At 44.0% G+C, this 15,071-nt stretch overlaps 2 protein-coding genes across 3 annotated transcripts in view; one reads left to right on the top strand and one right to left on the bottom strand.

Moving 5' to 3' along the window:
• Positions 1-15,071, bottom strand: part of akt1s1 (AKT1 substrate 1 (proline-rich)) — a 29,633-nt gene that overhangs the window by 10,096 nt on the left and 4,466 nt on the right. Inside the window, exon 6 of one of the 2 annotated variants that reach the window (XR_010007338.1) lies at positions 13,416-13,584. Coding sequence is in view for 1 of the 2 variants with exons in the window: in XM_062984971.1 (XP_062841041.1) it covers positions 13,447-13,584 (138 nt within the window). In the remaining variant the exon portion in view is untranslated. Of the gene's footprint in view, positions 1-10,644; positions 13,585-15,071 lie in introns of those variants that run through there. The other variant, XM_062984971.1, reaches the window with a different exon arrangement.
• zgc:195001 (uncharacterized protein LOC567531 homolog) lies at positions 953-9,107 on the top strand. Its single transcript, XM_062984982.1, is given in 5 exon segments — positions 953-1,026; positions 6,540-6,572; positions 6,691-6,753; positions 7,954-8,093; positions 8,522-9,107. Coding segments are annotated over 5 exon segments (684 nt in total). The 5' UTR covers positions 953-980; the 3' UTR covers positions 8,924-9,107.

Below are 15,071 nucleotides of genomic sequence, written 5' to 3'. Positions count from 1 at the left end.
GTGCCCCCCTGCCAATCTCCACGAGAGCTGGACCTGTTACAGCAATTTTAAGTGAAGTAATAAATCAGGAAGCTGGACACGTTAGGAGAACGTGGTGCTGCACTGTAGACATGCCGATGATAATGGAGGCTCCATATCTGCACCTAGATCACATATCAAACCCGTACAGACAGCTGAGGAACCCGAACCTATCACGCTCTCGTCATTTATTATTTTAGTCAGTCCACATCAATCACTAAAACACAAACACACAAATGTAAAAAATAATAATAACAACCCAACAACAAACCTCAGGAACAGAGACGTTAACAAAAATGTAATAAAAAAGTAATTTAAACATGTTTTTTAAATGCTGAGAGGAAACCACAAAGCCGCTGGAACCTGGACGTTACTGTCTTTCACCTAATGAATCAGAGCCACCGCAACCCTGATCAGGATAACGTGGTGGTAAAACACACACAAAAAAATGGTATTTTTAATGGGTGTTGTCCAGCTAGCCCTATTGGTACGGGCACAGAGAAGCAGCCAGCTGTAGTCAATCGTAATACCTGGCAAAAATGAAATGATATACAGGTTTCTACACCAACAAATTATTCATTAAATGGTACGATGGTACGTTACAATTGGCCCTTGAGGGCCATCATGATGCAGACGTGGCCCTTGGTAAAAATGAGTTTGACACGCCTGGTTTATAGGAAAAGCAAAAAAAATTTAAAGGGAGAAATTAGAGAATAAATAAACTTGCATTTTGAATGTAAATTTAATAAAGTATTTGATTAAACAACAGTAAAACTAATAAAAATTTCTGACAGAAATAAGTGACACGTTTCAGTGAAGGAGACCGAATGTAACGTATACCACCGGCGCCCCAGACCCCCCCTTTATCCAGGTTTTTATTTTTTTAGGAGGGGATAAGAGGGGGGCGGTCGAGGTGGGTGAAGCAGACCGTGATTTCAGTTTGTGATTGCAGAATCACACTCATGCCCATCAGCACCACAGGAGTCATGAACAAGCAGGAAAAATCAGGTAAGGAGCCTCATCATCGTTTTATTGCTTTGTATCGATTGCATGCGTCCTTCATATCCATCACGGCCTAACGGCTTCTGATTCGGACGCTATGTAAATGATACTGTGAAAAACTATTAAAAAATAATAATAATAAAGCTTGTAACTGGGGCACTGGGTTTCTGGAAACCCAATGGAACCTAATGAAAAATGGGAAGTACAAAGCCTTAAAATTTTATTTATTTATTATTTATTTTAACGTCATGTTTTACACTTTGGTTCCATTCATGACAGAAACGGTAGTTACTGCTTACACAAGATTCATCAGTTCAAACACAGTCTTGGACAATTTTGCATCTCCAGTTTTTCCTTTGCTTTGTGCTCAGTGTGGTACAAACAAACCCAAAATGAATATAAATATATACACACTGATCAGCCATAACATTAAAACCACCTCCTCGTTTCTACACTCACTGTCTATTTTATCAGCTCCACTTACCATATAGAAGCACTTTGTAGTTCTACAATTACTGACTGTAGTCCATCTGTTTCTCTGCATACTTTTTTTAACCTGCTTTTATGCTGTTCTTCAATGGTCAGGACCCCCACAGGACCACCACAGAGCAGGTAATATTTAGGTGGTGGATGATTCTCAGCACTGCAGTGACACTGACATGGTGGTGGTGTGTTAGTGTGTGTTGTGCTGGTATGAGTGGATCAGACACAGCAGCGCTGCTGGAGTTTTTAAACACCTCACTGTCATTGCTGGACTGAGAATCGTCCACCAACCAAAAACACCCAGCCAACAGCGCCCAGTGGTTCATCCTGTGACCACTGATGAAGGTCTAGAAGATGAGCGACTCAAACAGCAGCAATAGATGAGCGATCGTCTCTGACTTCACATCTACAAGGTGGACCAACTAGGTAGGAGTGTCTAATAGAGTGGACAGTGAGTGGACACGGTATTTAAAAACTCCAGCAGCGCTGCTGTGTCTGATCCACTCAAGTGGATTTTTTACCCCTAAGCTTACTGGTTGTGTTCCATTGCAAAAGAAAGAGAAATAAATGTGCAAATGGCAACATTCATAATTGCTGCAATTTTGGGGGGCAAAGTGGTGCGTTTTCCAAGTCATTTTGACCATGACTGTACACTATACGAACAGAGTATTGCAAACGTCATCTAATTACTGAATTCATGTGTTTCCACCATGACAATTGCTAATCCATGTAATAAATCAATTCTATAAAGAAAATGACATCTTTCTATAAAGCTCAGTTTAACAAAACTTCAGTGTCCTGCACAGAGCCCTGACTTCAACCCCACTGAACAGCTCCGGAATGAACCGGAACATCGACTGAGACTTTCTTGACCAACATCAGCCCAGCCATACAAAGCCTGTTTTAACTAAATAAAATACACGGACATCCTTCAAAGTCTTGCTTCTCAAAGAAGCTTCTCAGAAGAGCGGCTGTTCAAACAGAGGTCGTTCTATTTTAATACGGTTTATTATAGTCTTTATAGTGTTTATTTATATAGTGTTTATTGAGGTTTCAACCCCCCCTCCCACGTCCCGCCCCCGTTTACTACTTGTCTGATCCACCTCTGGCACCGTTTACAGCCTGGCATTCGCTTGATCCGTGAAAATCACCTTCAGACACAGAAACTGAGAGTCAGCCATTCTAACCTACTGCAATTCTAGTTTGGAGGGGTTGCCTGACCTGGGTAGTGAGGCTAGAACTTCATACTTTTTCCATTTCATGACAAACGCAGCATACTTTGAAGTATGTTCAAAGCTTTAGATATGCTTCGCAACTCACACCTGATTACTGCTTGACATCAGATTCATTCCTTTGGTGCCATAACAGCCTCCACTCTTTTAAGAAGGCTTTCCGTGACCATGTGTTATGCAGAACATTTGGACAGAGGCACTGCTGTTGGCTCACAATCAGCGTTCAGAGGCACTGAGGTCGAGACTCTAAGCAGGTCACTGGATTCCCTTCTCGTTGAGGACCTCGTCTTGTTTCCCAAACTTCAGTGTGAACTCTCAGTCCTGCTCTTCTCCAAAATACGTTCCAAGGACTCGTGTCCTCATGCCCTGTTCATTTCCCACAAGCTCCTGGCACTGCTCTGACGGGTGAAAGAGAATCAGGACGGGCCACGGGTTGCATAACACATCTCAGGTTCATCTTAAACCGATGGTATGGACACGGATCATGGGCGCGACACGAAGTGCTTTGTAGGAAACCGCATCCTTCAACATGCTCCGAATGCCGAACATGATATATCGCTCTTCTGGCACCTACAGTGTCATAATGATGCGCTAATGACCAAAACAAGGGTTTAGGCTTGATCCAGGGGGTGTATAGAGGATTACCGTCACTTGGCTTGAGATGGTGTCCGGGACACCTTGGGTATCAGTGTCGTTTTGGGCCCCTCTCATCATGCTTAAACGATCGCTCTTACATTACAGATGATTCCATGTTGGGAGAGCTGGTTTAAAATGTACTTAGCTGAGCTTTATGTTCATCTACTGAAGCTGGTTTAGATTAGATTAGGAACAACAAAAGACCTTCTTCTGAGGAACGAAGGACGAGTGAAAAGCTGGAAACAGTGGTGAATCTCCCCAGAAGTTCCTCCAACACAATTCACATGATCGTTTTTAAATAATAACTAACTGCTAATTGAATGCAGAGACTAATTTACATTTGTTTTGATACTGTTTACTGTTTAATGCCAGGCTGTGTGAGCTAAGTGTACAGCTTCATCCTGCCAACATGATCTGGTCGATGCCAATGGGTACTGTTGCCAACAAGTCTGTTTACATTGACTTGTGACATGTAGACCACAGTGTCGTAAAAAAAAAAGTATTTGCTCCCTGAAATAACTAACCGGTCTCCTCAAGAAGCAGCCCACTGTGTTGCAATCAGAGGAGATTATAGAAGAGATAAAAGGTCAGAATTCATGATTCCACCACTTAAAGTAGACTTGAAAAAATTCTACTCATGTGATAGTTGCAAAGCAAAAGCTACTGTTAAGTTAAATATAAGGTTTATTGGCAAAAAAAACACCTTTATGCAATTGGGTGCAACAAGACAACAGTGCAGCCCGGTAATAAGTGACCGCGGTGGTTGGGGACCACTGGTTTACGGGATAGTTTGGCCTGGGGGTCTGACAATAAATCAAAGTCCTTTAATTATTGGGGATGGGGGGTGGTTGCAATGTTCTGGCACACCAGTTCAGAGAAACTCTAAACAGAAATGGGTACAGGGTGTTCCTCCGCCACGTCTTAGTGTTTGCCCATCTCTCCATGTACATGTTTTCTGTGTAAGATGACCATCAGAGCGCCAGCGCCCAGCATGTGGTCCTTATTCGGCCTTATCGGAGATCAGGTTTTATTTCCATCATAATCCATCATAATTCCACGCCGCTATCAGTTTCGTCTGCCCGATCCAGAGGCAGAACCCCGGGGCAAGGAGAAAACCCATGCTGAGACAGGTTACTAAATCAAGACGTGACTATAAATATGTAACCGGTGCAGCTGGTGGTGTTGATTTATACGATCTTGTCCTTATGTGATCTCACAGATTTTGCAGAACGAATCTGTTTTGGCATCCTTGCAGCAAACAACCCGCCTTCACACATCAGTCATGTGTCTAAAACTTAATTTTACTCAATTTCCTTCACATTACAAGACAGCTGGGAGGGTGATATACAGCACACACAAGCTAAAACGTGCATGTGATTGGCCAAAAAACAAATAAATTTGAACACTGACATACACCACCAGCTTCATGATACCCACGCTACCCGCTGTGCCACTGCAAAGTATCAGCTTCAACATTTGTCAAGCCTCCAGCAGCTTGTACAGCGATCTGCACTGTTAAAATAGTGGACATTCCTGAAGTAGGTCCAATTACTTCCTCCATTAAGTCAGAGATCTGTGACTGAGCTGTCGGCAGCACCGTTTAACCTTCACATCTATGTCCTCTTGTCCATCACTGTCTTCTTGACTTTCCCTGTACTGAAAGATTCTTCCCATTGTCCAGCATTCGTGTCCACTTAGTGGCTACTCACATCTGATTAAATACAGAGTGGCTTGATCCCAGTTGCTCATGTTTCTCGGCAGTCATCTCGATAGCGTTTGATTTCTGCACATTCGTAGACTTGTGGCCCGTTATCCGGGCTTCAAACTGTCATCATGAAGATTAACGAGCTCCGGAAACCCCCGGTGTGTTTTCGTGACTGTCGGTCAGAGGATTCGCATGATGTTACAGGTATAGGGACTCCCACCGAGCCACCGAAGATGGAACATGGGTATCAGGTCCCCCTCTCGCCCACTATAAGCCCTGCGTCAGCGGCCTTTGACTTTATTTGAGTGGACTCGTGCAAATAGTATTAGCGCGTTCTAAATCCACCTGTCATCTTCTGCCATGTCTGATTTATATTTATCAGATCGTGTAACTAGATCAAACCTTATGAAAGCACATGAAGGAGGGGGCGATGGAAAAGCTCACGCCAAGCACCGGGAAATGTCACGCAAACCATCAGCAAAATAATTTTGATTTATTAATGTCTCTAATGCAGGAGGTACTGGGTTTTTTACTCATTGCATTGGACTGCCCCTTTTTTATTAGCTACTCATCCAGTTCAGAGCTTCCAGTCTCAGCACAACGTTCTCTCTCCAGTACCGAAGCTTTCAGCTCCAAATCTTCACTTATCATCCAAAATCCTTAATCGTCTACCTAGATTAAACCTAAAGTCCCTGATCTGCTGCTCAACTCAAGTCTGAAGTGTCTAGTCTGCTATTCGAGTTTAAGTTTTAAGTTCTCAACTCAAGTGGAGTCCAAAGGTTCCTAGTCTGTTACTGAGATCTAATACAAAACCCCTAAAGCTGATAAATCAAGTTTAAAATCCCAATTTTGCCATCAAAATCTATTTTAAAGTCCATAATCTGTTACTCAGGCCAAGTCTAAGATCCCTAATCCTCTCCATGGGTCAATTACAAAGTGTATACAATTAAATATACCAACATTTTATCTGCTACTCGAGGTATTACGAGGTTATGAGCTACTCTTCTGTGTGCCCGTATCAATTGGGCTAGTGTGAACGCAACTAGTAAATTTAGCATGTGGAACAGGAGTCGGTTTTGTCAAGGTTGGGAAGATAACCCAAACTGCAACCTTATGCTAAAAGAGGTGTCCAGGGGGTAACGTTTAATCCAAATACCATCAAAACAACAAGTCCGCCATAAGAACACAAGCAGCCTGGAACTAAATGAGGGCCTTAAAACTTGAAGACAGATGATCAAATAAGAAATTAAAGTATGTGGAAAGAAGAAGACGACGACACAAGACATTTACAAGGTTAAATCATCGAAGCAAAGCAACTACAATTTTCTGGAATAAGTATATCGGGCAGAAAGGCTTTTGGAGTGGTCCTTCCCAAAGTTTAAGGTGGATTCCCTACTGAATGGATGAATGAAATGCTGTTTCTGTTTATTAATCTAACGTCTTTGCCATTTTTTCCTCTACAGATAGAAAACGATCAAAAGCTAAAGCTAAACAAGGTAAACACTCTTACTCCTTCATATTTTTTGTTTACATATCCCAGCTTGTTTGGAAGCAAATATTGTAAATATAGTAAATATTGACTCGTACTTTATTCTCCGTTTGTCTCCGTCTCAGATGAATTACCACCCTACGAGGCCAACATTCCTGAGCCCACCACCAGAGAAGAGCTGATGAAACGTACGTAACCTTGTTTCGCCACATGTTGGAAAAAAGTCGGGCTTTACAGCAACGTTTCCATCAGTGTAATTGTTCTTACAATCGACCATCATTCTTTATTCTTCTTTAGCATTGAGGTGATGACTGACCACAAGCGCCAACATTAATTCATTAGAATTTGTCAATGACAAATTTCTTTTCTTTTTTGCATTTTTCCCAGTTTTCCATTCAACAGAGTCGTATCCAGGTACACCTCAACAAGGTTGAAGTCCTGACCTTAACCCTATTGAGAATACACCGAGCAGGCATAACATTATGAGCACTGACAGGTAAAGTGAATAACACTGATTATCTCTTCATCATGGCACCTGTTAGTGGGGGGGATATATAAGGCAGCGAGTGAACATTTTATCCTCAAAGTTGATGTTAGAAGCAGGAAAAATGGGCGAGCGTGAGGAGCTGAGCGAGTTTGACGAGGGCCAGATTGTGATGGCTAGACGACTGGGTCAGAGCATCTCCAAAACTGCAGCTCTTGTGGGGTGTTTCCGGCCTGCAGTGGTCAGTATCTATTAAAACTGGTCCAAGGAAGGAACAGTGGTAAACCGGCGACAGGGTCATGGGCGGCCAAGGCTCACTGATGCACGTGTGGTCCGATCCAACAGACGAGTTTCTGTAGCTCAGACTGCTGAAGAAGTTCATGCTGGTTCTGATAAAAAGGTGTCAGAATACACAGGGCAGCACAGTTGCAGGGCTGTTTTGGCAGCAAAAGGGGGACCAACACAATATTAGGAAGGTGGTCATAATGTTATGCCTGATAATGTTATGCCATAATGTTATGCCTGGTGTATGTAGACACATTTCTCGACATGGACATTTTCTCCATGATTTTCAATACAACAATGCATCAAAATAAAATAAACTTAATAAAAATGGTGGCGATCTGGTCCTACTGTGGTGTACAAGATGTAACGTAATGCCTCAACAAGAGGACGTTCGTGTACAAGTTCGTTTCATGTGCCTGTTAAAATGTATTTAATTATTATTATTTCTCTCTGTGATCCCTTTTTTGGCTCGCGACCCAAAACCCTGATTTAGCTGCATTAGCTCAGTAGTCAAAATAATTAAATCCAGCGCTGACAGTCAGCATTTAGAGTTCGGAGGGAAATAAAGTGTACATTTTAATCTTATGATATGATAACTTGTCCGTCCGTCCTCTTTCAGACTGGATTCCTCTCACTTTGAACAACAGAACCAATCACAAGCTGCTCTGGATCGGTGACGGCGGCTCCAAGGTGTCTCGAGTTTTCGAGCAACCATGTCCTGTCCAGGAAGGACCCGAACGATAGGAGTTCTACCCGCAGGTGAGCGAGTACTACACCCGTTAAAAAGAGTAGGTGAAGGAGTAGCCTGACCCATCCAGCCCTTCCCTCCAGTGTCCAGACAAGCGTATTAGACCGCTGACCGTTTCTTGTCCATGTGATTATTATTAATTAATATTAATCATTAATATTTAATAATTCATATTTTAACTAAACTTTAGTGTGTTTATTTCGGAGCACGTGCTGTTTTTGTTGCCTGGCACTTTTCAAGCTTGTGTAAAGCTTGCTTGACTGTGGATAATTTAAAGGTTTTCTGCTGCTCACCAGCTATAGTCATCTAGTGTTAAATGGCAGTTTGGAACCCACAGAAAACCCACAAGAGATTTATAAAAGAATATAAATTTGTAAGCCTTTCTTTTATTTGAGTGTAAACATCTGGACGTCACACATTTACCCATTTCCTCCCCTAGGTGGTGTGTAACGAGGGTCTGCTGGGAAGGCGCGGTTACTGGGAGGTGCAGTACGAAGGTTGGGTGGTGATCGGGGCCATGTACGAGAGCGGCGGCCGCAAAGTCAAAGACGGTTCCTGCGGCCTGGGCGAGAACGAGGGCTCGTGGGGCGTCGGCTGGGCCGGATCCTACTACCAAGCCTGGCACAAAGAGGAGTGCCTGGACATCAAGGAACGGCACTGCAACACCATCGGGATTTATCTGGATCAGCCGGCCGGCACCATGTGCTTTTATCTGCTGGAGGGAGAACCCAAGGAGGCGAGCCTCCTGTACCGGTACCAGACCAGCTTCAAGGAGAAGCTGCTGCCAGCCTTCTGGGTGGGGTTCAAATCCTCCTGCATGCTACAGAAGAAAGACGAGTGAGAGGAGGACGGACCGAGGAGGAATATCACGTCCGTTTTGCATCCTTAACGATATTTTATCTTCATTTATTAGTAGGACAGTCGGACGAGAGCTCGTTCGCACGTCCATTAATGTTAGCCTACACCATGTATTGTAGGTCTTTGTATGCAAATAAGTTTATAATAAACAAAAACTTGTAACCTTTCCTCTGAAAAGTGGTGATGAAATAAATTAAAATAAAGTTTATACGTCCCGCATGTTGTGCCAATTTCCATTTTCGCTAAAATAAGCTACGCTTACGACACAGCCAGTCGTTCTTTTTCATAAGCTGACAACCCTACGTAAACAACCCTCGACTCCTATCAAATTAAATGTATGTACAGCGATTTGTACGGAAAAACCTGCTGTTTTGCTAGTTTATGTTTGCATTTTCTCTTTTTTCTCCCAATGTAGCGTAGTCAATTCGTCTTCCGCTGCTGGAGACTCCGGTCATGTCAGACGAGGGTAATTTTGCTTCCCTCACACTCCCACTGTTGCGTGCGCAGTCCACCGACCCCTTCTTATTCACCCGTACGTTCGGTGAATTCACACGCGAGGCCAGTATTCACACACAGAGAGCCACACCCTGATCTCCGGGCTCCTCCACTTCTGTATGAGCGCCTCGGGTTCCAACCTTACACAGAGTCACTTTTCCACGTCACTTTTCAGTCTGGTCTTTTCTCACCCGGCAGACTTAATGGCCAATTTTGTCGGCTGCATGCACTGCCAATTACCCCGCAGCACCACCTGGGCGCCTAGAAAAAATGCTTTAAATAAGTATTATGTACACACTGATCAGCCATAACATTAAAACCATTTTGACCATTTTATCAGCTCCACTTACCATATAGAAGCACTTTGTAGTTCTACAATTACTGACTGTAGTCCATCTGTTTCTCTACATGCTTTGTTAGCCCCCCTACATGCCTCTTCAATGGTCAGGACCCCCACAGAGCAGGTATTATTTGGGCGGTGGATCATTCTCAGCACTGCGGTGACACTGACATGGTGGTGGTGTGTTAGTGTGTGTTGTGCTGGTATGAGTGGATCAGACACAGCAGTGCTGCTGGAGTTTTTAAATACCATGTCCACTCACTGTCCACTCAAGTCAGAGATGTTCGCTGATCTATTGCTGCTGTTTGAGTCGGTCATCTTCTAGACCTTCATCAGTGGTCACAGGTCGCTGCCCACGGGGCGCTGTTGACTGGATATTTCTGGTTGGTGGACTATTCTCAGTCCAGCAGTGACAGTGAGGTGTTTAAAAACTCCAGCAGCACTGCTGTGTCTGATCCACTCATACCAGCACAACACACACTAACACACCACCACCATGTCAGTGTCACTGCAGTGCTGAGAATCATCCACCACCTAAATAATACCTGCTCTGTGGGGGTCCTGTGGGGGTCCTGACCATTGAAGAACAGGGTGAAAGGGGGTAACAAAGTATGCAGAGAAACAGATGGACTACAGTCAGTAATTGTAGAACTACAAAGTGCTTCTATATGGTAAGTGGAGCTGATCAAATGGACAGTGAGTGTATTATGTTATGGCTGATTTAAGTATGTTCACACAAATTTGCATTTTAACAACCAACAACTGAAAGCGGCGTTTTTAAATTATGACTAAATATAATACGATCACTCAAAAGTTAAGAACCTTGCACAGGGGCCCGGCGGTGGCAAAAAAAAAAAGATTCCCAACAGTTTAATTCAACAATAAACAACTGGTTTATTTCAAACACAATTCCTGAACAAATCTGAACACTGAACAAATCTGATATGCTTAAGATTTACATTAACGGAAATCGACGTACAATCGCGGCACCGTTGGAGCAGCCTGTTATTTAGAGAGTGTGAGACAACTCGACATTCATGTTCTCCAAGCCTGATAATAACCAGTTACAGAGAGAGATAAGAGCTGGTTTAGCATCTGAAATCTGAAGGATTATTGTCTGTTGTGGAATTGTTTACATTATAAATTCTCCCGACCAATGTAGTGTACAGATTTAAGCCTCGGGACTCTGGTGATACAAAGCAATAGTATTGAAACACATTAGTACAGTGATCGCCGTTTACCGAGTGCGTCTGTTATTGATGGATTTCATGAGTTAAAATAAAATAAACTGCTTTTATTCGTTCCCCTCCTTCATAAAGAAAAAAAACATTAGTTGCTTTATTATAACCTTTGCACCTTGCTTGAAAACCTTAGAAAATATATGAGCACAATATTTCTGCTTGATCACATTACCTGTCCCAAAAAAAGGTCTCCCAGGGTTCTTAAGAACGGTGTTCCATTCCGCTCAGATTGGCCCATGATAGATCAGTGTCAGCATGGAGGTGCGGCCTCCTTTTTTCAATGGGCTGGTTAAAAAATAACCCGGTTTCAGTCCAGGAGTGACGGAGCACGCTGACCGTTAAGTGTTGCTTATTAGTATCACAGTACTGACCATCCACACATCAGCGCTCACGAAAGTGAGAGCTGTTCGACGGAAGCCGGGGCGGACGGATCGTAAATGCTTACGGGAGCAGCAAGCAGACTACACTCCATCCCAAGGAGGCACGACTCCTTTACCGATACCAGACCATCTTCAAGGAGAAGCTGCTGCCAGCCATCTGGGTGGGGTTCAAATCCTCCTGCTTGCTACGGAATAAAGACGAGCGAGAGGAGGACGGATGGAGGAGGAACCTCACGTCCGTTTTGCATCCTTAACGATATTTTATCTTCATTTATTGGTAGGACGAGAGCTCGTTCGCACGTCCATTAATGTTACGGGTGAAGAGATGTAATCGTCTTGTCTGGGTTCCTGAGCTAGCGCTCTGTTAAATCCGTGCACGGTATCATCCGCCCGGTCACACACACCCTGACACACGTTTTGGCCCAGAGGCGCTTGAAAAGCGAACATGAGCAAGGAAAAGCTTCAGTGCGCACAGAAAAGACTTAAAGAGAAACAATACTGACCTGTGGGAATCAGAACACATGATAAACAGGCGTAAAGCTACTGGAAATATTTCATCACGACCCTTCATCGTCAGCCACAGCGGTCGGGTTCGATTCGGCCGCTTCCTTGTGTACGCTGCGTTAATTTAAACGCAGATCACGATGTGTTAGAAGTGCAGCCTTCAGAGTAGCTCGTATTGGTGGGTTTTTAGTGTGTTTGAGTGGATTTACACACACTGTTCACGTTAAAGAAAGGCTGTAAACAGAATATGGAATCCCTTGAGTGATTATACTGTACAGATAGAGAAGAAAACGTCAAGATAGACCATATCAGGGATGCACCAATCATGGTTTTCATTTTAAAAGAGCTCCAGACCTCATACAGACCTCAATAGATGTCAGTATATTGAATATTTACTTCTTGCCCTGCACAGGGACAAAAAAAAAGGTCAAATATATATTTCTCAAATGCTTAGATTATGTTGCGCCTGCACGCAAACGTGATTCCTCATCATTGCTGCAGTTGCGGCCTCTGCTGACTGGTCGAGGTACTGCACCGAGATGGTGAATAATGGACATGCATGATACTGATCCCCGCGTGAACCTGCATCGTGTCGGACGGGGCGTTTTGGGTACGGCCCTCCTCGATCAGGGTGGGACCAGTCTAGCCAATGGAGGCGCACTTGTCAATGCACTCTTGGTGCAGGTCCTGAGCCCGGACAGACTCATAGGAGGAGGGCTGCGATAGGAAGGGCAAGTGCCATGTCTAATATGCATGAGCAATTTGTGATAAGCAAAAACAGAAAATGGACAGCCATGGGTTTTTCTGCAATTTTAAATGAAAGGTGGGTCACTGATGTAGCTTATTTGCCACCCAAATAGAACCAACAAGGCACAGATTACAAAATTACAAGCGCCCAGGGTGCAAACAAACCTCCAGAACTGAATCAGATGTGAACTGTTAAGGCCACATCTGTAACCACGAGTTTAGACCTGATGGAAATCAAACAAGATTGCTGTTAGCATCAGTTCACATTTGGAAAACAGTATGGATATAAGTGAAGACACAACTGATGCGGTTACGGTTATGTGTGGCCTGTGTATAGGATCTGTAATACAATTATATAATAATAATTAGATTAGAGGACTTTCCCGTGTTTAAAGCCGATATCCTTTCCATACCAGGGCGTAGAATTAAATTGGTGCATCCCTAATACACAATCATCAAGCGACAGAACCTTCTGATCCCATATCAGCTCCTCTGTTACCGACCGGCCATATGAATTCAAGTGCAGAATCAACATTAACCAAAAAAACAGTGTTTCCTTCTGCACCTTACAGGCAAAAAACTAAAGACTGGGTGACTTTAAACGCTGAATCCTTTCATCCAGGCAAAAAGAGGTTAAAAATCGTTGGTTCGGGAGGTCAGCACCTTATTTACATCCGCATTAGCGTCGTTCAAAAGTTCGTTTTCATACAAACACCTCCTCCCAGCTCTCTCACACTCTCTCTCACACACACACACACACACACGTACGCGGGGAGTGTGGACGTCTCCGTCGCTCCGATCAGTGCTTGAGGGAGAAGTCGCCCGTGTTGAGCCGGGGTCGGGGCAGAGCTCCGAACATCTCCGTGCCGTCTGTGGCTGCAGGAGTGAGCAGAGCCTTCATGCTGGCAGCGATGCGGTCCAGGTCAGCACACCCCACCTGCAACAACACACAGAACGCATTTTCATGGTCAGGGTTCCGGTTCGTTCTGGAATCAATGGGTGTGGGACACGAACACACTCCGAACAGGGTGCCAGTCCTGGGAGGGACGCTATAGGGTTTACATATAACTAGAGATGCACGAGTACAGATTCTGGTATCGGGTATTCGCCCGATACCGCGCTCATTAACTCGTACTCGTACTCGCAAACGAGGCGCCGATACTAAACATCCGATACCGTGTGCCTAGTGCACGTCGCTGCGTTATGCCCGGTTCACACTACACGACTTTTACCCTGATTTTCGCTGGCCGGCCGGTCGGCGCTAGATTTGCCGGCTCGGGAGCGACTCGGCGTTCGCTCGGCGATCGAAACTCGGCTCTCGATCGCTAAGCGTGAACTATCCAACAACTCGATCCGACCGCTCGGCGAGCGCTCGAGTTTTCTAGCACGTCAGATATCTGATCTCAGATGTGCGACTGGGATTGAGTGCGGTGTCGAACAGCCAATGAGAACGCAGGATACGGTGTGAGGGGAAACGCAGGAGAGGAGTGTAAACAGGTGGGACAGGGGGATAATATAGTTTATATCAGAATACATCAGCACACACACACACGTTTTACAGTATTTCTGACCTGATCGTTCTCTACATAACAACAAAACACCAACATTGCAAAAATATTTATTAACCTCCAACTCACTACAGAACAATCCATGCTGCTCGTGTTGCCAAATCCACTCAGATTCATTTATTTTTCCTCCTTGATTTCATCACATCAGCGCACAAACACTTTGATCGCTCGCTACTTGTTGACGTGCATGTTTGGACGTGGTATCATTAAACTTCTCGTCACTTCTCACGTGTGTTTTTGTTAAAAAAAAACGGTATTCTAAATAGGTATCGGTATCGGTATCGGCAAGTACAAAACTACACGCACTTGTACTCGGTTGGGAAAAAATGGTGCATCCCTACTTATAACTGCTGCAATTACGCCCTCTGCTGGCTGATCGAGGCATTGCACTTTGGTAGATCTTTACATAAACCTGTCTGGTGCAGGTGAAAACAAGTGGTCGGTACTGCACATACTGTATGTGGAAGGGAGTGTGTCCTAGTCACGGTCCTCCTTGATCAGGAGTGGCGGTCTGCAGCAGTAAAGGTTAATAACGATCAGGGAACTGGATACGACTAGATTGGAAGGAAAATTGAGGAAGATGCTTTAAAACATATAGTTGTATGATAAAATTTATAGGTTAACTATAAACTATGAACCATTTTGAGTCTAAACAAATCTAAACAACACAAAGAGATATGAGATAGGAGGCGCATGATGACACCAGAAGGGTTTTTAAATGGAGCACGCTCAATAACAGGCCAGTTAGTGCAATATTGACTTTTTAAAATTGGAAGTGGGTTTCAATTGGTGGTTGTTTTTGTTACCCCACTTCACCAGGGGTAGGGCGTAGTGATGACGGCTTCAGATTGGATTG

Source organism: Trichomycterus rosablanca, chromosome 22, assembly GCF_030014385.1.
Source record: "Trichomycterus rosablanca isolate fTriRos1 chromosome 22, fTriRos1.hap1, whole genome shotgun sequence".
Taxonomy (NCBI): Eukaryota; Metazoa; Chordata; class Actinopteri; order Siluriformes; family Trichomycteridae; genus Trichomycterus; species Trichomycterus rosablanca.
The sequence above is the reverse complement of the archived record's forward strand: the minus strand, read 5'-3'. Positions and strand labels throughout refer to the sequence as shown.